Source organism: Sus scrofa, chromosome 11 (genome assembly GCF_000003025.6).
Source record: "Sus scrofa isolate TJ Tabasco breed Duroc chromosome 11, Sscrofa11.1, whole genome shotgun sequence".
Lineage (NCBI taxonomy): Eukaryota > Metazoa > Chordata > Mammalia > Artiodactyla > Suidae > Sus > Sus scrofa.
In genome coordinates this window covers 67383961-67407998 of record NC_010453.5, presented here as the reverse complement: position 1 = coordinate 67407998, position 24038 = coordinate 67383961, and the positions used below count along the sequence as shown (strand labels likewise).

At 48.0% G+C, this 24038-nt stretch overlaps 1 protein-coding gene across 7 annotated transcripts in view; it reads right to left on the bottom strand.

Moving 5' to 3' along the window:
- The window catches only part of FARP1 (FERM, ARH/RhoGEF and pleckstrin domain protein 1), a 312926-nt gene that overhangs the window by 49549 nt on the left and 239339 nt on the right, over positions 1–24038 (bottom strand). For all 7 annotated transcript variants that reach the window (XR_002336570.1, XM_021065374.1, XM_021065376.1 and 4 more), the window contains 6 exons: positions 23515–23662; positions 19902–19997; positions 17966–18129; positions 16786–16854; positions 14300–14375; positions 12873–13140 (listed from right to left, as the gene is read on the bottom strand). Coding sequence is in view for 6 of the 7 variants with exons in the window: in XM_021065374.1 (XP_020921033.1) it covers positions 12873–13140; positions 14300–14375; positions 16786–16854; positions 17966–18129; positions 19902–19997; positions 23515–23662 (821 nt within the window). In the remaining variant the exon portion in view is untranslated. The remainder of the gene's footprint in view (positions 1–12872; positions 13141–14299; positions 14376–16785; positions 16855–17965; positions 18130–19901; positions 19998–23514; positions 23663–24038) is intronic.

Here is a 24038-nt window from a genome sequence, read left to right as displayed (position 1 = left end):
AAATTGCTTCACAAATGTCAATTTTATTGACACTAGTGCACAACTGAATACAATAATTTTGAGAGGATTGGAACGTGTCAAATAGAGTGACAACAATCACAGCTGCAATGGATTCAAGGTACCACACTATTCTTTTTTTTTTTAAAAAAAAATCACACAAAAAAGGAGAAGGTTATCACTACAAATAGGAATTAGAAAAGAGAAATTCTGGCAGTCTGTCTGGAGATCAAAACAGTTCATGCATTTGTGAGTTGCTGTTTGAGTCACTCATTGTTTGTCCATTATCATCATCTGGCAAAATCGGGGGGGCTTACCTTTAGCTCTCACACTGCGGGAGACCAGGTGAGGCAGTTTATGTGAGAACATGCTGGGCCTTGCATTTGCAGTGACGTGGAACAGAAAAAGCGTTCGCCTCATCATTGAAAGAGTGGGAGCCAAGAACATAAAGCAGTTAGAAGGCTAGCTTAGAGGAGGAGCGGAGGGGAGGGCAGGGGGTGGTGGGACAGTACCAATTTGGCCCTAGACGGCATCCAGCAGCAGAGAGAAAACCACCTGCCACATGGCGGGGGAGAAAACAAGGATAAACAACCGCATCCACCCTCCGAAGGTCAAAAGCTGTCACCTGTGTGAATTCCCCTGGGGACACTTGCTCAGTAGACCTCGTGGGCTAGAAGGATGAGCTAGCGGACCAGAGCTGTAAAAGAGGTCATCTGCCCAGAAGGCAGGACACCCTGCAAAGAAGGGAGCCCTCTGGAAGATTCCTCACTGGACCACGTGGCAGACAGGATTCAGAAAGTCGGACACTGACCGTTAGCTTGAGGACAAGTGTGTCTCCTAGGTGGAGTGGGAACAGCTCCCAGCCAGCCACAGGTGGTGGGGTGAAAGCCAGCTGTATTCGTACTCGTGTCGCCTAAAGATGTGTGTGACACAATACTACACGTGCAATACTACACCCACCCATCCATGAGGGTCGTCCATATCCGTTTCCAGAGCGGCTACTTTAGTTGGCTTTGTGCCTACTCATGGGGCCTAAGAAGGACAAGGCGATGAATGCATTTAAGCAAGAAGACCAATGAGTTGATCCATACCAAGCATCCTGTTCTAGAAACCCATCAGCAATGCTAAGGAGGGGAAAGGTCCAGAAAACTCAGAGCTGCATCCATGGAGGACAGCCCCCTTCCTCCCCTTGCAAGAGAAACCACGCAAGGCTTTCAAAACGTACAGGTGACATAGTTCCCAACAAAAATAGGTAGCTCATTTACCGTTCAGCAATCAATGGAATAGGCTGATGAGAGTCATTAGTAGAATTTGGCAGCTTGATGAGTAATTAAAATTCTCTTTCGACTTTGAGTCAGTATGTGACAGAGATCCATACAAACTGGTGTCCACGCCGAGCCCGCCCTCGGCAAGCGTAAAGAGCTGTGTCTTTATGAAGGTCACTGTCTAAGGTTATAGCTATTAGAACTACACATAACCAATTTTCACTGAAGTAGTCCATTTTGCAAAAAAAAAAACAAAGCCAACCAACAGGGCAGTGTTGCTATAGAGAACCAGGCTGCTAGACCTCTGCAGCTCTATTAAGCCTGTTCACCCCATTCGGTCTGTTGGCCTTGAAGGCACAGCCCTGGACGAGGAGGAGAAATGATGGCTGGTGTTCACTGCTACTCCATGAACTTCCTTAACTCCTGGGAAGCGCATCGTTTCTTCCTCTATGACAAGTGGCCGGCGAGGAATTTCCATCAGCCCGGGGGCTCTAGGTAAATAATCTGGGGGAACTTTCTAAGAAAGCATCTGGATATTAAGGCACGAGGTGGAAAGCAGTTGGAAGAGACTAGAAAAAGATCAGTTACACCCTACAAGTCTGGAAGCTTTTGATGCTTAAATTTTTTCTTCCTATTTTCAGAAATGTCCCTGCATTTTGTTAGGCGTTCAGTTGTATTTCCGGCGAATAACTTTCAAATCCCTCACCTCTTCCAAATGATTTCCTGACACCCCCCCCCCCGCCCCCGACCTCCAGGTCCCCCTCTGCCCCTTAATCTGTATCAATGAGACTGAGTTTACATCCCGCTCATGGACCATACTTCCCCTCCCTGACACTGCACCCGAGAGGGGCATTTCTCATCATTGCTTCTTAAAACCCCTGTCCACGTACACTTGCTTGTAGCATAAACAATTACACAGAACCTCAAAGTAGCACAGCCATATTTATGGAGTTCAATTTATCACCCATCCCAGAAACTGGCTCAGCTGCTCTGTCTTTCTAATGTAAAATACATTCATAATTCTCTCCTGGCTGCACAGGCGAAGCTGGATTTGCAGCCTCACTCAGACGGCAGCATCTCTTGACCAAGCTCTTCGCCACAGGCACAGTCACGGCGGGAACACAGTTTATCAGCAGCAAGTCAAACTCATGCCCATCTCCCCCTTTTAGGACGGGGCACAAGCCACCCTGCAACCGCCCCCCCTTCTCTGACTGTATTAAATGCTTAAGAACAAACTCACACGAGCCTAGGAAAAGTGAAATTTCTCATCCATTTTTCAAAGCCATTTTCAATGGCATTTTGAATACTTGGCTGTACTCGTCCTGTGTTTTATGTATGTATTTTTAGGGCTACACCTGTGGCATAGGGAGGTTCCCAGACTAGGGGTCAAATCGGAGCTACAGCTGCCGGCCCACCCCACAGCCGCAGCAACGCCAGATCCTTAACCCACTGAGAGAGGCCAGGGATCGAACTCATATCCTCACGATCCTAGTTGGGTTTGTTACCGCTGAGCCACAAAGGGAACTCCATACCCACCCTGCGTTTTAAATTAGCATGTTGTGAATGCCCATTTTTACTTAGCTAAGCTTTATTTTTCCTGTTAAGGAAGAACTAGAAAACCCAACCATCTAAAAAATAGTAATCCACAGATCTGTTAAATATTAAAATATCTGACAATGAGAATACTGAGGAAAATGAAAACGTTGACTGCTTTCTCAAGTTCTCTTTTCAATAATTTAAAAAGTACAATGATTTAAAAAGTGCCCTTGCGGAAGTTCCCATCATGGCTCAGTGGTTAATGAACCTGACTAGTATCCATGAGGATGAGGGTTCAATCCCTGGCCTCGCCCAGTGGGTTAAGGATTTGGTGTTGCTGTGGCTGTGGTCAGCGGCTACAGCTCCGATTGGATCCCTAGCCTGGGAACCTCCATATGCCATGGGTATGGCCCTAAAAAGACCAAAAAAAAAAAAAAAAAAAGGAAGTACCTATGCGGATTCCTCCATATTCCCCCCAAATTCTACATCTGGCAAACTTCTACAAGCCACTCATCTATCATGATTTACTTCCTGTTATTTGGTTCTAAAATAAAGGCAACTGTATCTCTCTGTACCCAGAACACGCTCCAAAGGCACAGGTAGCAAGTACATTACAGATACAGATATTCATTTCTTTTTTAAAAGGCTCTTTTTAAATCCACAATCTCCCTCTAAAAGAGAAGACAGTGGCCTCTCTCTGGAGATTGTCTGCATCTGAAAGCCAATTATCAAAAAGGTCAGCAGTGATTGACTCATGGGTCATCTCTAGAACAGGCTGGATGCCCTCTAGTCTGCTTACTTAGCTGAGTCCCAGTCCACTGGACTACGTGGGGGGGAAGAAGATGACAATGTTTGATTGAAATGACAAGGTTCCACGAGGAAACTCAAGTTCCAGGATTACCCGTTATGGGGGTGTGGTCAGCTTGGTGACGGGGTCGTTGCAGGTGACGTATGTGCTTCTCAGACCAAGTTCCTTTCCGAAAAGTTTCACAAGCAACTGAACATCAACAGCACTGATTCTCATCAAGCAATTCAGAAAAGCCACAGCGATGCAACGTGCAGCAAAAGAAAGAGAAATACTGCCCATGGGGAAACGATGGCAAATGCACTAGCTTGTTCTTGCTTAAGGGGACGAGCTCAAGGAGAACTCTCCTTTGTTTGAACATGGTGGTGTTGGGGAGAGCCGTGTCTGGGTTGGGTTAAACGTGGTGCTTCGTACCGATGGAAAAGAAAACACCATCTCCCACTCGGGACAAAGCTTCAGGCATCAGGGGGAAAGACCAGGGACAAGCGACAGGTTTTCCAGCAAGATTCCTGTTAGGACAAGTGAAAGCTTCTTTGGTTGAAATTAACAAGCAATATTAATACTGTGCATAGACTGTTACATGAGGCTGGCCTTCCATGCTTCAAGACCCACTGAGCTCATTGTTATTGGGGAAACCAAGCCACCTTCCTGGTGGGTGAAATCCATGCTTTGGTGAGATCCTGCACCCCTAGCCGCGGAGAGAAGACGAAACCAGACAGTATCTGCGTGAGCCTACATGGTGGGCAGACAGCCAACTAAAACCAGATTATTGGCCATGCGCCGCCAACTGGGGTCATTACAGACGAGGTCTTGTCTATGCTTCCACCTCCCCCGCTCCCCAAGAAAACGAATTCAGGGCTAAATTCTCTTACAAATTACAGAAAGCTTGCTAATCCCATTGGAATAGCTGTTCCCATTTAAAATGGAAGCTAGTCTTGGCTGTCTGAGCTCCCCATGTCAGCTCCCACCACAGATGCGCTCTGCTTCCGGGAGCCTGCTCCCTCATCACAGCGACCCCGCTCACTTCCAAAGACCAGGGTACCCCCCATCCCACCTGCACACACAGGGCAAAGCACAGGCGTGGAGAAGATGGAATCAGAGAAGTGAGGTCTTCTCTTCATCTTCTGTCCCCACCTTCAGGGCACCACCCAGCCTGGGCGCCCGGGATGCCTCCATGCTAAGGCGTGCTGCTTAGCGAGCAGGGTCACTGTATTTGACAGGAAGCAGGTATTCCAAGTACAACATGGCTTTCAGTCGTGTTTAAAAAAAGGGGGGGGACATCAGACAATGCTCCAACAATGCGGGGAACGGAAGGGACACCATGCTTTGAGGATAAAGACAGAACGTTAAAAAAAAAAAGCTTTGTCTTAGAGAGGTGCATGCTGACAAAAACAGTGCAGACCGTGGAACAATGGAAAAATGTTTTCTCACATTTAATAAACAAATGACAAAAATGAGAATGAAGTCCCCAGCCTTTTCTACTTTAAAATTAATTCAGCATATTAAGCATTTTTAAAGAAAATGTTAAATATACACACAGACAGAACAGAAGGGAACTGGATGAATAGTACAGGCAGAGCTGGCGAGATGGGGTTAGTTGGGTTTTCATGGCAACTTTCCAGGCAGAAAGGGGGTGAGGGTGACGGGCTGAGGCCACTGGCCTTTCAGGTGCGTGGGTGGCCCGCGGCAGCTGTGTGTTCTTGCCTGAGGACAATTTATCTTTGGTCTTTCCATAAATCACTGCAGGCAGAGGGACAGATGCTTTACTTCTTACAAAGGAATGCTGAGGCCCAGGAAAAAGCAATCATTAGCCCAGGTTCCTGAGCCAGAAGGGTCATCTGAGGGTGATAATGGGCCTGTCACCACCACAGGCTCCAAACCGACCCTTCTACTGTATTCCATTTGCGAACCAGTTAACAACCCCAATTTATAATAAAGCAGAAGCACTGCCTCCAAACTCCCAGTCCCACTACCAGCACCACCTCTTACTCAAAAGTACAGTTAATCACCGTTTGATGCTTTTCACTAGACACACAGACACACACGGGTCCTCACCCCGTCCTTAGTACCTTTGGCTTGTGTTACATTTCGCAGTGCTCTCTAACTACTCCTCACTCTTCTGTCGTTGTTGCACCTGCCCCCTAGCAGCAAGCTCCAGTATTTCCCAGGACCATTTTCATAGACGCCTTAACAGCATTTGCCGGGCAGCTAACCTTTCACACCGGCTCTCAACTACCCAGGTAGACCAGATATCCCATCTCATTGGCTGCTTTCTAACTCTCCCTACCCTCAAATAGAAAACGAACCCAAGACAGGTCAGAGTAACCTGATCTGGAACCCAGATGAAGATGCAAAGGAGGTGCCCTCCGCCAAACACCTGAGGCCAAGAAGATGGCCAAAGCGGTTTCCAAGGCTAAGCTGTGCCGTCTGCATCATTCAGTCCATCCCCACGCAAACCATCCTGAACCAGTCAGAGTCTGATCCACTTTTAAAGCTTTCAGGAAAAGAAGATCTGGTAATTCTACCCGAGCTTCCACCCAGGTGTTTGACTGCTTTTGTTGGAAAAGAAAGAAAAGTTCCCCAGGCTGGAGGTTTCATCTAGGAAAATTTTTTGGAGTGATGTGTTATTAATTTTATGAAACCTGACTCTACTCACCTCCTCCTGCATATATATAATGTGCAAATCAGCATTCGCAACTTTTGTTCACAGGGGAAACACTAAAAATCTGTAGGTTACCCCAGGAAATAATAAATAGCCCCTTTTAAGTATGTATCCCAACAGATGGCAACCAGGCCACTTTTGATTTTAGATGCCTTCAATGCCAGCCAGGCCAAATCATCACGGATCTTTTTTGTTTTTGCTTTTCATTATTATTTTCATTATTATTATTATTATTTTTAATAACGAGAGTTGCTACATTAAATGCATGCTTATTTTGACCTAAAAGTCTTGGCTTCATTTTAAATACCAGCAACTGGTGTTAGAGGTATACCCGGAGTACACGAGAGACCCCATTTCCCTGTATTATGTTTCACTCACCTAAATAGAAACAGATGGAATTAAACTAACAAGGAAAAAGCAGCGCCAATAGATTCTATAAACGTCGCCAGAGTCAAGTTCTTTAATCATTTCCTTCTTGGAGGAGCTCATCCACTAGTATCTTTCCTTGCCTGTGTTCTTATGAACTGGGCCAAGAGCTGAATGAAACACTCACCCGAGGGCTACCAGCAATGGGCTATTTTGAAATGCTCGCCACCCTCAGGTTCAAAGAAACTTCCTCTGTGGCAGAGATGGCCCTGAAAGACCCTCCTGCAGCACTAACATTGGACAACGCGGGTGTCAGGGACGAAGCCCCTCCGAGCCATGGAAAATCCACGCAGAACTTAAGAGGCGACCCTCCTGATGAACCTGTGCTTCCACATCTGTGGATTCAACCGGTCCTGCATCATGTGGTCCTGCAGTATTTATTATTGAAAAAAATTTTAGTAGGAGGACCTGCACCCTTCAAACCCGTGTTATTGATGGGTCAACTGCGGGCTCGTCTCTGGGCAACCAGACGAAGGCCAGCCTTAGAGAACTCAGCTCATGACTATCAAGAGGAATGTTTACAGATGATGAAGGAGAAGATTTGGGCCGGGGGGGGGGGGGGAGGAGAAAAAGAGCCTTTCTTAGGGATGCAACTCAGAGAGTTCTTCAAATTCTGGCTAATAAGAATAGGGGCCTAGGAAGGAGTTCCCGCTGTGGCACAGGGGGTCAAGAATCCGCTGGCAGTGGTTGGGGGTCACTACAGAGGCACAGATTCGATCCCTGGCCCCGTGCAGTGGGTTACAGTATGGGGCGTTGCTGCAGCTGCAGCCTAGGGCTGTGGCTTGGATTCAGTCCCTGGCCTGGGAATTTTATCTGCTTTGGCGCAACCAAAAATAATTAAAAAAAAAAAAAAAAAAGAAGCAGGGCCTAGGTAAAGATAGAGACAGAAGCAAATATACTCAGTAAATAAGAAATAACAAATAAACAATGATGAAGGGGGCCCACTGATTTCTTTAATCTGGGCCTACCTGTACCCCAGTCACTCAGTAATGAATGCACCAAACCCATCATGTCGTGAAATAAGGACCAGCATCTTAAGTACAAAAAGTTGACAGGCATGTCAACCCTGATCATAGATACAAAAAAAGGGCCTGATGCACATTTATAACAGTTCCGACAAAATTTAACAGCTTACTATTTTAATCATCTAGGGACGACTCGGCCACACAATCAAACTGATTCCAGAGCTAGGATGCAAGGGGAGTTTCTGATTCTATTAAGGACAGACTGGATTCTGTACACTTGGTAGGAAAGTCAGAGGCGTATGCTATAGTTTGGTTTTGCAGTCCTAGTCTTTTCTTTCTTTCTTTCTTTCTTTCTTTCTTTCTTTCTTTCTTTCTTTCTTTTAAGGGCTTGCTTGGTTTGAAACGTCAAAGAAGTTCTTGAGAATAAAATGGGAATTATCCGCAATTATTCACATTTTAAGTGCAGGCCATAGCAGCACAATTTGGTGAGATAAATTTGTGAGAAATTTGCAAATGTGAATCACATCTGTGGGGGAGAATCTGGCTCACAGACTTCCTTTAATTAAATGCTTGTCTAATAAAATATCTGTCAAGACCATACAGATGACTGGGAAAGGAGCTGGAGCAAAATCCATTTTAAGTTCTGGAACTCATTAAATGCATTTCTTCACACTAAGAGAATTTCTTGCATTTATATATGGCCCTGAACAAGCAGCAATAAAAATCAACCACAAAAGGGTCTACAATTCCCATATTTTGAAATACTATCCAACAAGAGATGAATGCAAGGAGGCCCTGGAGTAGCCTTGACTGGTTTGAAGTTTTCTTTTTTTTTTTTTTTTTCTTTTTAGGGCCGCACCAGCGGCATATGGAAGTTCCAGGCCAAGGGTTGAATTGGAGCTGCAGCTGCCACAGGAACTTGGGATCTGAGCTGTGTCTGTGATGTACACCGCAGCTCATGGCAACGCTGGGTCCTTAACTCACTGAGTGAGGCCAGGGATGGAACCTGCATCCTCATGGATAGTGGTTGGGTTCATTACCACTGGGCCACAACAGGAACTTCCAAGGCATTCTGTTTCTCCATCTAGTCTGTCTTCCAGCCAAGGCCTTAGCTGTCATTTCATAGAACAACTACAATCTAAAGACCTGGCTTCCTTGTTGATGCACGTGGCCCCTGCACTAGCTATTGTCTTAGAAAAACTGGCTGACAGGTCTTGGGAAACCCTTTGGGAATCTGAAAGAATCCGCAGGTGTCTAATCTCTGCGGCCGATTCATCACACCCAACACCATCTGGATCTTCCTGCAACCAGTACAACTCCAGGCCTGTGCCAGCTCTTCCTGTGCCTCGTGGTGAGATGCCAGAGGCCGGGGAAGGCCCTGGACACCAGCATCTTGCCTCACAAGGCAGAGGACATGGAAAGTGAGAGGGAGGCGGCCACTGGCTGTCCCTGACCCCTTCATCCAGCAAACAGGCTCTACCTCTGGGCTCCACAGATGCTCTGGTTTACGCTCCCGCCAGGGCTCTTTCCTGGGTGCAGGGCGAGCCCTCCCAGAGGCAATTAGTGAATGTTCTCAGAGCTGCAGGATACATGGCTTTTGAACCAACTAACCCCCCCCCCCCACCTTTTCTCTTAAGCACCATTAATCACACCAAGATTGCCATTTTCATAAACACCAGCTGAGAAGCAGAAACTGAGTTGCCTGGCTGGTTCAAAAGCAACCTGAGAAAAACTTTACGAGGGTCCCGAAAAGAGGGAAGTCTTGGCACCTGTGAAACTGGACACACCCCTGCTTTTCAAATCACTTTAGATAAAAATCACTTCTTCAGGAAAAAGCAAAGCAATGTACCTACTGGAGCATGTTTCGCTTTGGGGCTCTACATCGGATGATTCATAGCCTATGCCGGGGCGGTTCATACCCTCGCTCATTTATGTTTTGTGATCAGAGTGCTGTATGATTAGAGGTGAAAAGAAAACGCAGTTGAACGAACCGCCTTCACAAATCAATCACAGGATTCCGAAAGTGACTCCGCTTAACCCACATTTCACTACTTGCTTATACAGAAAATCGACCTATTTTTTCTAAGTTCAAAACAGAATGTGCAAACATGTGTCATAACTGCAAAAACCCCACCATACAAAAAGCCGTAGTTCTTCCTACCTGGTATGGACTGTAATTACCTAAGTTTACAGGAGTCCTGGTCTCCATGTGATTTTAATTATGAATCCACACAAGAGTAAAAAATTAAAAAATTGAACCCAAAAGGTCCTAGTGCATCAAGATGTCACACAGAGTCAAACGCTGAGGTCTAGAGACTAAAGCTGTGGTTTTAGCTTCATCATGCACTAGCTGTATGGCTACGTGGAGTCTCTTAATTGTGTTACAGCAAGGCTTCTTGTCCACAAAATGAAGGTTTAACTTCAGTGACCTCTAAGGTCCCTTGTGGCTTTAAAATTCTGGGACTCTGTTAAATACGTGAAGCTAAAGCGAGACACGAATAGACTACTTCAATGAATATCTTTCAAGATATCCAATCATCAATCTGATTCATCAGTCATGCACTGAATCAAATGATTAGGAAGATAAAGCCAAAGCGTGTATAAAAAGGGACTGAGTTCTCAGCATCTTTAAAACCGACTTCTTGACATTCATGTGGACCACGAGGTCAGTCAATATTTCTGCTTGTTCAATACTGCTGCCAAATTCTACTCTGTTTCCTAAACATGCTCAGCTCTTTCCCCACAACAAAGCCCCATGATGAGTTTTCCTGGGGCCACTGGCATGGTGGCACTTCAGGGACAGATCATCGTTACAATGCTTCTCCATAATTCTGTCGTTACGCAAGATCAGAAAATTGTATTCCACAATTTGTCTTTTTTTTTTTTTTTAAAGTACCAAAGACTAAAAAGTACCAAGTAACAGGCATGAAGCGAAGCATCTTGTTTGTGACGCTCTTCTTATTCGGCGAGCAAGCCCAACTTTCAACTAACACTTTGATCACGTTCTACTGGATTCTAGAAGGCAACTGTGTCTGGCCAAGACGTGATGCTGGCAACCTAGCAGAGCCATCTGGGGAGCCCAACGGGCACTCCAGATCATTTAGAGCCACATTTCTAGGGTCAGAGTTCAAGCAACACTAATTTTTTTAAATGTCCCAGGTGATTTCAAGTGCAGCTAAGGCTGAGAAACAATGCAAGTTCAAACCAGGTTCTTTCATCTGAAATGCAGGAATGTTGGGTGAAAGGCAGTGGTGCAGGTGGTCAAGGTTTAAAAAGAAACCAGACCTCTCACTACTTCCAGTTTCTTTTCTCCTGCACGGAAAAACAGCCCAAAGTCACTGTTGCAGAGAGAGGACACTGTTCCCAAGAGTGTGAATGTTAAGAACATGCGCAAAAATCAACTAAGGACAACGAGACTGGGAAACGGCCCTTCTCCGTGCCGGGCACTATGCAGAGGCAGACACCGGCTTGGCTAACCTCCTGGGGACCAGAGTACCCATACTTCGACGTCTCACTTCCTCCTGCATCATCACCCAGTAGCATCTCTGAGTTTCACCAAGAGATTCTGATGGCCAGAGTTACAGCTTCTTCAACCATAACCAACAATTTGACCCACCAAAGCAAACCAGCCATCTCATGACAGTTCATGAAGATGTGAGGGCTTTCCTATCATTTCATAGGAAACCTGGAAAGAGGAAATAATGCCAAATGCTTCTGATTAAAATATTCATGGGTCTTAACTAAGATTTCACTGACACGACATCTCAACTAGCAATCAACTTACAATTTGGCTTCGCATGTTGTCAATTCCTCACTTTAAGAGGCGCAGAAAAGCGGCCCCTTTAAGAAGGGGTTCAAAGTAAAACCCACACCCTTGCTGGGATCTCACTGATGCTTCGGTCCCAATACTCAACCAAATGGGAGCGTGATCTGCATACGTCACTGAACACACAGAAAATTTCCACGTAACTACAACATACTACACATGATCAGTTTCATCATAAAGTACTTCTTCCCAGCCTTCGATCAGAAAGAGAAACAAGTTCTTGGTAACTTGCCATGATGGGTGAAGTTTTGTCCTTCTGAGAGATCGGAGAAGTTCAGGCATGCCCTATCCTACATGCGCACCTGCCCTGAACTTCCTCTAACCAATGCCCAGGAAGAGTTAACAAGTCACCAGAATGAATCATCACCATGGAAACCCTGGACTCACGACTCCAGGCTCCCAACCTTCTACTGTCCTCACTCATCCTCTTCTGTCTCCTCGTTCAAATGCAGGCCCCCTGAGCACTTCTGACCCCTCGCCCTCGAGGGGGAACTCAGCGCGGCAGGATTGCCAAACACGAGGGGCTGGCCCAGAGGGTTCAGCATTTCTGAGTCTGAATCGCTGGATTCAGACCCACTACTGGTGGAGCCCTCGGTCTTCTGCAGGGGAGCCTGCTGGGCTGGCCAGGGACGGGCACACGCTGCCTGCGTGATGGGGCTCTTTGCACGTGGGCCTATGAGACGGGTACCATTGGCCAGCGTTCTCCCTTGGGGACCGGCCAGACTGGCCAGGCCACCCTTTCCACGGCTGTCAAGCACATCGACTGCCTCTGGGGTCGCCGCTACCTGGCTCAGAATCAGTGGATCTGTCTCTGACTTATTACACCTACTGGGAAGATCCCTCACGTGTGGCCTTTGTAAGACAGGGGAAGCGTTTTCACAAAGGGGATCCCGGCTGGAAAGAGTGCCTTCTCCCGTACTTGGCTCTCTCCAGCCGTGTCCGCTTTCGGAAACATAGCCCTGAGACCCGGTCCTGTCCCAACTCACATCTGGACTTGAACTTCTGCTGCTGGGAGACAACGGGGTGGCCAGGGGACTGTGACTGCCTGGGCCTCTGAACAGCTCATCTATCAGGGAGCTATGTCTGGGGAGTCTGGGGCTCCCGCTTGTATCAAAGGTTATGTCTGCCGAATCATCGTCCAGGAACCCTCTGGAAGGCGGCCGGGAGGACTTCGCGGAGCGAGGGGAAGCCCTGTGCCTAGCCTCCCTGGACCGCTCCTCCCTGGAGAGCAGATACACACCACTGGTCACATCACCCTCATAGTTGTCATTTGTTTGGGACCGTGACCGGGACGCGTGTTCCCTGAGAAGGTCGTATTCACTGTCTACATCACTGCAGTCAATGAAAGGAATGGAAGCGCTGCTGCCTCGGGCAGCCCTGGATGCTGGACCTGTGCTTGGCTGCTGGGGCTGAGGTCTACTCTGCTGGGTCCTGTCCTTAACGACCTCCTCCTCTTCCTCCATCACCGCCTTGACGGCCCTGTCTGCATCCTTGCTCCCTGCCGCTGCCACTGCCACCGCCGCCGCCGCCGGGCTCCTCTGCAGGGCAGGGCTGCGCTCCTGGGTGGCACCGCTCAGGTCCTCTCCCTGCTGGCAGCTCTGGCCGCTGCCCGGGGATTCAGCACCTTCTCCGAGGGTAAGGCTGGCACTCGGCTGAGCCTGGAGGTGGCAGGAAAGGGTGCAGGGAAAGGGGGAGGGAGATGAAGAGAAAAGGGAGAGGTTACACCAGAGCTGAGAGAGAGAGAGAGAGATGTGGAGTCTAATTTAATAGCAAATCCTTAAGCATCAAGTGGCCAAAAGGACCGCCAAAGAAAGCCTGCCTTCCAAGGTCTTCGAACAAAGCACGCTGACAGTAAGCAGGCACCCATCCCCCGCCCCCTGGCATCTGTGCATGATCCAGAATGTTCTTTCGGGGTGTGGAAGCTGACAGTGTCATGTCCCCAGGAGCACAAGTGAGGTACAGCTTCTGCTTTCCAGGACCCGCTGTCTCATCTTGGGTTTCCAAAGTTTCTATGGAACCAGCGAGGCCTTCCAGCCCACAGTGGGCTTCTTGGAGGAGGTGTGGGTAGGGAGAGGGAGCAAAGGCATCACGGACCCCCAAGGGCAGGTTGACACGGTTTTCAGACCAATGACAAAGACTTCTCTGTTGCTGCCTCAGGGTAGGATGGGCAGGTTACGGGCTCTCTCCGGATTCACACAATGAAATTGCCTTCATGCCCTTCCCCAGGACAAAGTTCTCATTCTCCCATAGAGAACACCCTGAAAGCTCATCCCGAGACTGACTCCAGGGCAAAGGAGCCCTGGCCACCCTCAGAGCAAGGGTGAGAATGTGACTCGCTGCCAACTGCGGTCAGTGCTCTGTAACACGAGCCCTGGGAACTCACCACCCGCTCCTGTGCCAGTGCAAGGTTCTGACCTTGGCACCGAAGGGGAGCTACACCCATCACTCAGGAAGCGGGTCCTGATCTCTTCCCACAAGTGCAGCCATTTAGCTGGAGGGTGGGCTCAACTCTGGCTCTGGGCGCTTCCCAGCCCTAGGCTGAGTTCAGGCCAATAGAGCCAACTTCCCCAGGGTGTGAATGGGGGAGGTGCCGGGGGGGGGGTCAGCTGGGGAAGGACATGGGCTAGGGCTTTGGGGTGCAGAGCACAGCAGAGCCAGTGTCAGTCGGGGCCAGGGGACGCAGCTAGACTCCTCTCTATAAAACACCCCAAAGAAGGAGGACAAAGAACCCCAAAGCATAGGAGGAGACCCGGTCCTCAGCAGAGGAGGGAGCTTTGGTAAAGAACAGTTATCACTGCAAATATCACCATCACTGACTTGTTTTGGCACTTCTGAATTCGGTTCTGTGGGCTCCGTTGCAAGGCTTCTGATGGAATGAATCTTGCTGTGTTTCCTGGGAGAAATTACATAAGATAGCAAAAGTTGAGGATTTTTTGTTTTTTAAATTAAAAACAACAGCACTATACACTCCCACAATAGAGAAGGCACCCCCATTAGTTTGGAAAAATGCTCCCTGAAACCAACCCAGGCATCCTTTCTGTATCCTTGTAGGATTCAGGGGTTGCTGCAACCTTGAAAAGTCCTCAGCCATCCCAGGCTCCGGCTGGAGTGGTCTAGCTGGTGGGAGCACCGGCCACCGAACACTGACTTTTTGGTTATTGGACCCACATATGCTCACAAGTGCCAGCAATGGTCTAATGATATGAAATCCTTGTGTGTTTTAGGTAATGATTTTCTAGATCCGTTTTACCACCGAGGCCATTGTCACCGATCGGCTCACTCCTTCACAGAGCTCAGTTCAGAAAAAGGTCTTCCCCAGGAATGCATTTATAGACTCAATCGTAGAAGAAACTGTTTTTTTATTTTATTTTATCTTTTTTAACAGCTGCATCTGTGGCATATGGACGTTCCCGGGTCAGGGATTGAATCTGAGCTGCAGCTGTGGCAACGCTGGATCCTTTAACCCACTGTGCCAGGCCAGGGATCAAACCCACACCTCCACTGAGACCTGAGCCAGACTCTTAACCCCCTGCACCACAGCAGGAACTCTGAAACTGGCTTTTACCACCACCACCAGGTTTCCCCTCTCATCTTTTCCTTCCCTCTGGGTGCCAGTCCCCACCTCGCCAGGGAACAAGCACTAGAAACTTCTCGGGTACTCAAACACATGAAACTCTACAAAGACAGAGGTTAAGTTCCAATATCCATGCAGCTTTTAAAATACTCCAAACGAATACACAAAAGCTCTGGGGTCCCCCCGACGCTGAGTCAGAGGAAGCCGGGCCACTTCTTATACGATCCTCAAAAGATGAACTGTGGATCGTCGGGGAAAATGATGGGCTTGTTACATCTAGACAAGTGACCTTCTGAACATTACATGTCTAGATACAGGGAGGGAGGAAAGACCCCAGATGCGCATCAGTAGAAACATACAAGGATGGTGATGGCAGCACAGCACATTCATTTCTGCGACAGCAAAACAAAACACAAGACAATCTGAATGTTTCTCATCAGGGAATCAGATAAATAAAAAGTAATACTTTCCTAATACCTTGAAATGCTCAACGTAGATGTCCAAATCAGGGTTGGGTTTAAAAAGCAAGATGCTCGATTACGTACAATGTAACATTACTTATATAAAGGAAAAAGGACACCTCCAGAGCAATTTGCCTATTCTTTTTGGAGGCATGAGCATTTCTAACAGAAGTAACAGGAAGAAGGTAGCGCTGCCTCTGGGGAGGGAACCAGAAATAGGGAAGGCTGTTGGTTAAAAGGGGTTTTTGCGGGAGTTCCCGTCGTGGCTCAGTGGTTAACGAATCCGACTAGGAACCATGAGGTCGCGGGTTCGGTCCCTGCCCTTGCTCAGTGGGTTAATGATCCGGCGTTGCCGTGAGCTGTGGTGTAGGTTGCAGACGTGGCTCGGATCCCACGTTGCTGTGGCTCTGGCGTAGGCCGGTGGCTACAGCTCTGATTCAACCCCTAGCCTGGGAACCTCCATATGCCGCGGGAGCGGCCCAAGAAATAGCAAAAAAAAAAAAAAAAAGGGGGGGGGGTTTCGCTACATCTGTAGCCATAGCAGCTACAAATAAGGGAAGAAGAGATACAACTACAGAAACAAATGTTACAACGTTAGTAGTTAATTCTAAGTAGTGGGAACATGAGCCTTTGCTGTATTCTCCGTGGGCTGTTGTGGTTTTTAAAGGTTAAAGTGAAAAAAAAAAAGAGAGAAAAACATCAAAACACACATTTTTAATGAAACCGTCCTGGCCCAGTCACTTCACCCTTTAGCCTTTGTCTTAGCCCCTCTGGTGGCAGAGCAAACAGCGGGCTCTGGAGACGGGTCCCCAGGGGCCACTTCCCAGCTCTGAGAGCTGCAGGGTCTCCATCTTTAAAAACGGAATAAAATAGCACCGACCTCACAGAGCTGGGCTGGAGGCCCCATGAGTTAATAGGTGTAAAGAGCTTGGAATAGCGCCTGGTGTATCATCAGAGCTGTCAGCATTTGCTAGCAGCAATCACAAATCCTGTTTATCCTCACCCCAACTTTGTGGAATTAAAAAGTATGGAGGAATACAATTCAAGTCCCCAACTAGGTAAGGACCCACCGATGAGTGAGGTCTTGGAGCGCTTTAGCCCCTCTGTCAGCTCCCGATCCTCTTCCATCCCGGCGCTCTGCGGGCTTCCTCTTACCTCTGAGTTAGGGGTCCCCGGGTCCTCAGACGTTCCTAATTGTGAGCTGGAGCACTGCTCCCTGCAGAGAACGACGCCCCTCAACCCAGACGGAGCACCGACATTCCGCTTACCTTTCGAACGGCACTTTCTTATGTCCTCCTTCTCTCACGAAGTCGAGAACCTGCTTCTGAGTCCGCCCACTACAACGAGGATGGTGAGAGGAAGGGGGAGAAGACAGCAAGGCAGCGCCGTGAACACGCAGCGCAGCAGCCCCCTCTCTATCTCCCCTCCACCCCTAACTGGGAGATGCGTGCGTTTTCTCGGTTGGCCGGGAAGGACAGCCCTCCCAAGGAAAATGGGGCTTTTGCATCCATCCTCTCTTGATATTTCCCTTACAAAGAGCAGAAAATGTTCAAAGAACTTAACCACTTAATGAATAAGTCTGTGTTTGGTTTTCATAGCCACCCCAGCCATCCCAAGCATCTGTATACTTCATGAAGTCAGGCATCGTCTGTTCACTTTTACCCCCGACACCTAGAACAGAATGTGCCATGCAGTAGACAGGCAAAGACTTGCTGAAGGAATGAGGGAGCAATTGAACCAACAATGGGCACGTCTGTGTAGCCATCGGCGAAGCGATGCCCACTGTCAACAAGGTGCTTCTGCTTCTACAGAGAAAGGAAATCCTTTTTAAAAGTTTTTACCTATGTATATATTTTTAAGACCACACTCGTGGCATATGGAAGTTCCCGGGCTAGGGTTTGACGAGGAGATGCGGCTGCAAGCTATGCCATAGCCACAGCCACACAGTATCCTAGCTGCATCTGCAACTTACGCCCCAGCTTGCAGCAATACTGGCTATTTAACCCACTGACCAAGGCCAGGAATCGAACCTGCATCCTCAGGGATACTAGTCAGATTCTTAACCCGCTGAGCCACAGTGGGAATGCCTTGTTTTTTGTTTGTTGGCCACACCCGGGCATATGGAAGCTCCTGGGCCAGGGACTGAACCTGCACCAGGGCAGCGACCCAAGCTGCTGCAGTGACAACACTGGATCTTTAACCTGCTGTGCCACAAGAGAACTTGCAGGAAATCCTTTCTCAGTTAGCTCTGTTAGGAGTTGACTGTGGCTGGGTAGACTGCCGCCTGGCTACCGAATGTCCAAACAAAGCATCGCAAGGGTCTGCCAGGAACCTTCTGGAATGACCAAGCAAACACCCCAACAGCCAAAGCACTTGGAAGCCAGGGCTCCCCCGCGGAAAGGCTCAGGGGGAAGGAGCGCATGTGGACGTGGGGATGGGATTTCTCACCTGAACCGAAACGATGACCCGCGGCTAAAGAGAACAGGCTTTGGCTTTGGTTTGGGCTCTTCAAAAAGTCTAAAAAAGGCATGATGTTCAACACAGATTTTCCAGAAGGACTTGCAAAAATCCCGACTGGCCATTAGGAATTCCAAGGTATCCTGGTATGAGCTCTAGAAAGAGGAAATCGTGACTGGGTTTTTTTTTTTTTTTTCCCCCAACACCCGCTGACACTCAGTCGGCAAACGGCAAAGGGAGCGGAAAGCACAGCTGTCCGGTAACATTTCCATTGTGTCTTCTATTACAGCATGACCATACATCTCCCATATTTAGTAAGACCCAGTTGTTCCTAACGACCAAATAGACTCATCACTCAACCATCTTCCTTCCCCACTTCACTCCTGCGAGGAACAGACAGGAATGAGCGTACTCAGCAGAAGTCTCAGCATTTCCTTTGCCAGAATTCATCAACAAGTGCTGCTTACTTGGCTCACAGTTCCTTCTTAAAAAAAAAAAAAAAAAAAAAAAAAGAATCCAAGTACAGAAATTCCTCTCCTGCCACCCTAAAGTAACCACAACACAAGTCTTCGTTTCTTTTTCTCCCTCATGGATGACGTCAACCTTGCATATTGCTCTTCAGCCTTTTCTCTATCAAAAAGCACCAGGCTTCAGCCTCCAGGTGGCCCCAGGGACCTTTCAGGAAATGAGCCTGTTTCCCTGGGGCACAAAAGTACCACTGGAGGCTGAAAAATTCAGGTCCTTTGATTTGGGAAAGGGGATATGGTAATTTTTTATTTCCAGCCCAAATGTTCCCAGTTTAAGTGGCCGTATCATATAAACGGGAGTCCCCACAGCCCTTGCCATGCACGCGGCTCTAGCTATTCTGGGGGAATCTCACACGTGTGGGCTGTGCAGTCTCAACTTCCAGGCAAGCCACGGCGCTGCAATCCCTCCCTTGTATACAGCCTTTGGACTCAAAATGAGTTTTCTCATAGAAAACAACTTCCAATGGGTGCCCGCTTTCCAGGTCAGGCTGCAAAAGCCTCTTGCAGCCCTCCTGTAGCCAAGCTACTGCAAGCCTAGACGGCCACTTCTACTCTTTCTTTTGCCGTGGGACAAAGCGCTCCAGTTCCGGTTGGGGACATCAGTGGGATGTCATCCACCTCCTCCATCGTCATTTATGGCACAGAGATGAGGTTTTCCTCCTCCTGTGACCCAGCGCCACATGCGGGACTGCTTTAGAGGGTCTGCGGAAAGTGGGCTGGGCGGGGAGCCTGGGGAGCTCATGAGAATGTGCCGTCAGGGACTGGGGACAACAGCATTTACTTACTTATTTATTGTTGCATAATGATTTAATATCAAATTCTTTGCATTTAACTCAGTGACAAGATTCCAAGTCGAATAAAACAGGGTTTTACCAACTTTGAGTAACTTTATTTATATTTTTACACAATGAGAAATTCCCTTTTTTTTTTTGGCTGTCCCACAACATATGGAGCTCCCAGGCTAGGGATCAGATGTGAGCTGCAGTTGCAACTTAAGCTGCAGCTACAGCAATGCTGGATCCTTAACCCACTGTGCTGGGCCAGGGATCAAACCTGTGTCCCAGCGCTCCCAAGATGCCACCAATCCCGCTGCGCCACAGCGGGAATTCCACTGAAAGATTCTTTCGTAATTGTTCTGTGATACGTATATCTAAGACTTGGAGGATAATGCACCTGTCTTGGTTAAAAGTGCATCTTTAACTTTTCTAACGTCTTTATGAAATGTTATGACGAGCAGTTGGTTGTGTTTTTACACTGCGGGGGACAATATGCAGCCCACAGACACTGGAATAGCTGCTGACCACGGGTTCTGCCGGTGCCCCAGCAGGACCAGCTCCATCCATCCCCAGGCCTCCAGGGCAGCGCAGGGGTCCCCCCCTTCTTTTCTGAGAGGCACTTACATTCACATCTGGGCGGAGCTTGATGAGAAAGCGCTTCCTCTTGAAGCTCAGTTTCCGCACCTTTGCCCAGTTGAAGGCATTGATCTTCGTAAAACCCTGAGAAGAAAAGCATCAGCCCGTGAGCAGGAAATGCATAAGAAGCGACATGGGGGTTGGGTTTGCTCTGCTCACGGGGAGCTGAAACGACAGCAGATGTTCCCCTGCTTCTTAAGACACCTCTTGCTGGAGAATTCCGGGCTCTGCAGCTGGGGGACAATAGCTGGTCCCTTCCTGGATCATTATTTCTAATTATAGGATCTGGCATTCAAACCAAGTCTGTTTCCAGGGAGAGATGAAGCTGGCCAAGGGGCTGGTACAGAGAAAGATAAATAAAACTAAAAACCGGAACAACCTCCACAATTATTAGCGGCCCTCACTTGCAGAGTGCCAGGCACTGTCTCCCCAGGTCCTTTACAGACCTTGTGAAGCCTTGCACAAAAGCCAGCGAGCGGGATGGCCTATCTTCATTGTACAGGTGTGGACACTGCAGTGCGGACAGATTTTAATTTGTATCACATCACCCGGCTACTGCTGCAGAATGAGATCCCCGGGCATGTGTCTCTACCACTGGCTGGTGTCAACACCCACAGAAGCCACACAGCGGGTGAGCCACCGCCCTCTTTGTCCACATTTTGCTCTGGCTCCCGTGTTGGCCGGCTTCCAACGGCACAGGCCGGGCAGGGGAGGGGAGACCCCAGTTTCAGTGTGTGTCCGAGGCCAGAAAACAGCCTCAGGGGTGGAGGTGGGGGGGGAGGGGAGGCGCACATCGGCGTCTTTGGTCAGCAGGTGGGACGTGGTGGAGAAACAGTGGGGAGCTGCTTCCATCTGTCCTGTCATCTCAGCTGAATTAGAATTCCTCTCGGGCCCACTTGAACACCAGAGCCATTTATTTAAATTGGTTAGAATGAAGCAATTAGGCACTGGTGAGAAGATGAATTCCAAGATACAGCCTGTGTACATGATTACATTACCACGCAATTGTGAATACTTCAATTGTATCAAACACAAGCAAAGCAATTAATTCAATCATGAAGCACTTTGCCCCCCCCCCATCTTTAGGAACGTGTAAGGGTTTTATTTTTGAAATGGAATGGTCGGACTGCAAAATCCTTCTCCTGTTGTTTTTCTAGACGAGGATGAGTTCTAGATTATTTCTGCAGGTCAGTAACTGCTAGGAACAGTCACCTTCCCAAATGTCACACTGCTCTCAGAAATGTTGCTCCCTAGGAGTTCCCTCCGTGGCTCGGCGGAAATGAATCTGACTAGCATCCATGAGGATGCAGGTTCCATCCCTGGCTTCCCTCAGTGGTTAAGGATCCGGCGTTGCCGTGAGCTGTGGTATAGGTTGCAGATGCGGCTCGGATCCCGCGTTGCTGTGGCTGTGGTGTAGGCTGGTAGCTTACAGCTCCAATTTGACCTCTAGCCTGGGAACCTCCATACAACACGGGTGCAGCCCTAAAAAAGATTTTAAAAAATGTTATTCCCTAGAGTTCCATAGGTGACCCAACTTCAGCTTCTCTTGGGACACAAATCCATGGTAATTCATGTCCATCATAAATAAACATCAGATGCAGGAGCAGAGCACCCCTGGGGTGATTTTGCTAAGATACAAAGGAGCAAATGCAACCCAACCTGACAGAGCACAGAAAAGAGTCTGAGGTCATGCGCATATTTACACCTTGCAAACTGGGTGAAACCAGACCCTATTTCACGAGAAGAGCAGCTGCTTTTTTCGCACCCCTTTGAAACCAAATCACAGATTATCCACTTTTGATGAAAAGAAAAGGCCTCGAGGGCCATACCAGAGAGCACGGGGAATCTAGCCAGTTATTTGATAACGACGTTCAAGGGCTCATCATCTATAAAACATTCAATCACTATGTTGTGCACCCGAAATGAATATAATATTGTAAATCAAATATGCTTCTATTTTTAAAAAAAAGCAGAGAAAAAAGTTTGGAGGCACCTTCTGGAGGCGCTGAATAAGGAAGGTACTGTTTTGATTTCACTGATGGTTTCTTAGGATATACGTATTCGGGAACGTACACACGTTTTAAGAACAGAACAGTTTTTTTTTTTTTTTTTTTTTTTTTTGCCTTTTCTAGGGCCGCTTCCCGCGGCATATGGAGGTTCCCAGGCGAGGGGTCGAATCGGAGCTATAGCCGCCAGCCTATGCCACAGCCACTGCAACACGGGATCCGAGCCGCGTCTGCGACCTACGCCACAGCTCACAGCAATGCCGGACCCTTAACCCACTGAGCAAGCCTAGGGATTGAACCCACAACCTCATGATTCCTAGTCGGATTCATTAACCACTGCACCATGATGGGAACTCCCAAGAACAGAACAATTTTAAATGTGTGCATCTTACTGCATATCTATAACACTTCCATGAAACTGTTAAGGAAAAGAGGTGGATTAGTAAAACAGTGCAGCAGCAAGAATGCACACATTTTAGAGGGCAAAGCGTTACACCCCACGTAAAACACAGGGAAGGGTCCAAGAGCTGTATGTGTTTTGTTGCAAAGTTACAGCAGGTCATGGACAGAGCTTTTGTGAATTTATAAAACTGCATGCTATACTTTTTTTTTTTTTTTTTCCTTTGGTTTGTAGGGCTGCACCTGCGGCACATGGAAATTCCCCGGCTAGGGTCAAATTGGAGCTGCAGCTGCCAGCCTATGCCACAGCCACACCAAGACCAGATCCAAGCCAAATCGGTGACCTATGCTGAAGGCCAGGGATCGAACCAGCATCCTCATGGACACTATGCTGGGTTCTTAATCCTCTGAGCCACAATGGGAACTCCTATGCTATACTTTTAAGATAGGTAAAGGTGAAACCACAAAGAAGCTGACTTAGGTCAAATCCAAATTAGGCTAAAAAAAAAAAAAAAAAAAAGATCAGATGGGTATCATGGGCAAGTGTGAAAAAGGTGTTTATTTTGGGGTGTCTAAAATATATATATACATTTTTAATATTTTTTGCCTTTTCTAGGGCCGTTCCCGCGGCATATGGACGTTCCCATGGCATATGGAGGTTCCCAGGCTAGGGGTCTAATCGGAGCTGTAGCCGCCAGCCTACGCCACAGCCACAGCAACTCGGGATCCGAGCCGTGTCTGCGACCTACACCACAGCTCATGGCAACGCCAGATCGTTAACCCACTGAGCAAGGGCAGGGACCGAACCCGCAACCTCATGGTTCCTAGTCGGATTCGTTAACCACTGCGCCATGACGGGAACTCCATGTCTGAAATCTTGATTCCATTATATTATATTCTAAGCCTAAGTTCATGGAGAGATGAACAGATTTCTGTGATCCTACTAGGTCAACAAATGCAAGCAAATGGGCAATCGTGGATTCTCCAAACAGAGAGAGGGCAAAGGAAACCGAATCTGGAAGGTGAGGAGCTGAAAAGAAACAAGAAACCCCGAGATGAGGTTAGTTTTTCCCTATTCACCTAAAAAGAACCATCAGAGGGCTTGGCAAGGACCACCCAACATGAAATCACAGTTGAAGGGCCAAGGCTTATCTCTCCATCACCAAGGGAACTGAGCTGGTCCTAAACATTCTTACCTGAAACACTAGAATCCCTGTGTTCGCCACGGCCAGGTTGATCTTAGTACCTTCCCGGTCCTTAGCTGGGTGTAACCGGATGCCGTACATCTCCAGCCTACGGGCGATCTCCAGGAGCTGGAAATCCGATTCTGCTGGTGTTTGTCCACTGACAAAACAAAAATTAAAAAGAAAGGCCAGGAGATTTGAATTCCCTGTGTCTATTAATTCGAGATTAAGCACTCTCTCTTGGGAAATAAGAAGCTATTTCATCACCAACAATGGGGCTTTCAGATCAGATGACACTCTGCCTCCCATTCACTGTAACCCAAAGTCGAGCAGCGAGAACAAAAGCTTGGCTGCTCGGGTAACACAAAACCTCAAAAGTCTATCTCAAACTCAGCCAGGTTTTCAGACGCTCAAAGAGTTTCCTTTAAGGTCAAATAGAAGCAAAACACCATCGTGTTGAAACAGGTTTCTGGTCACTGAGAAGAGCCTTCGACTTGCAAAAGTTCAAGGCAACACCCCTTCTATAAAGGCAACTG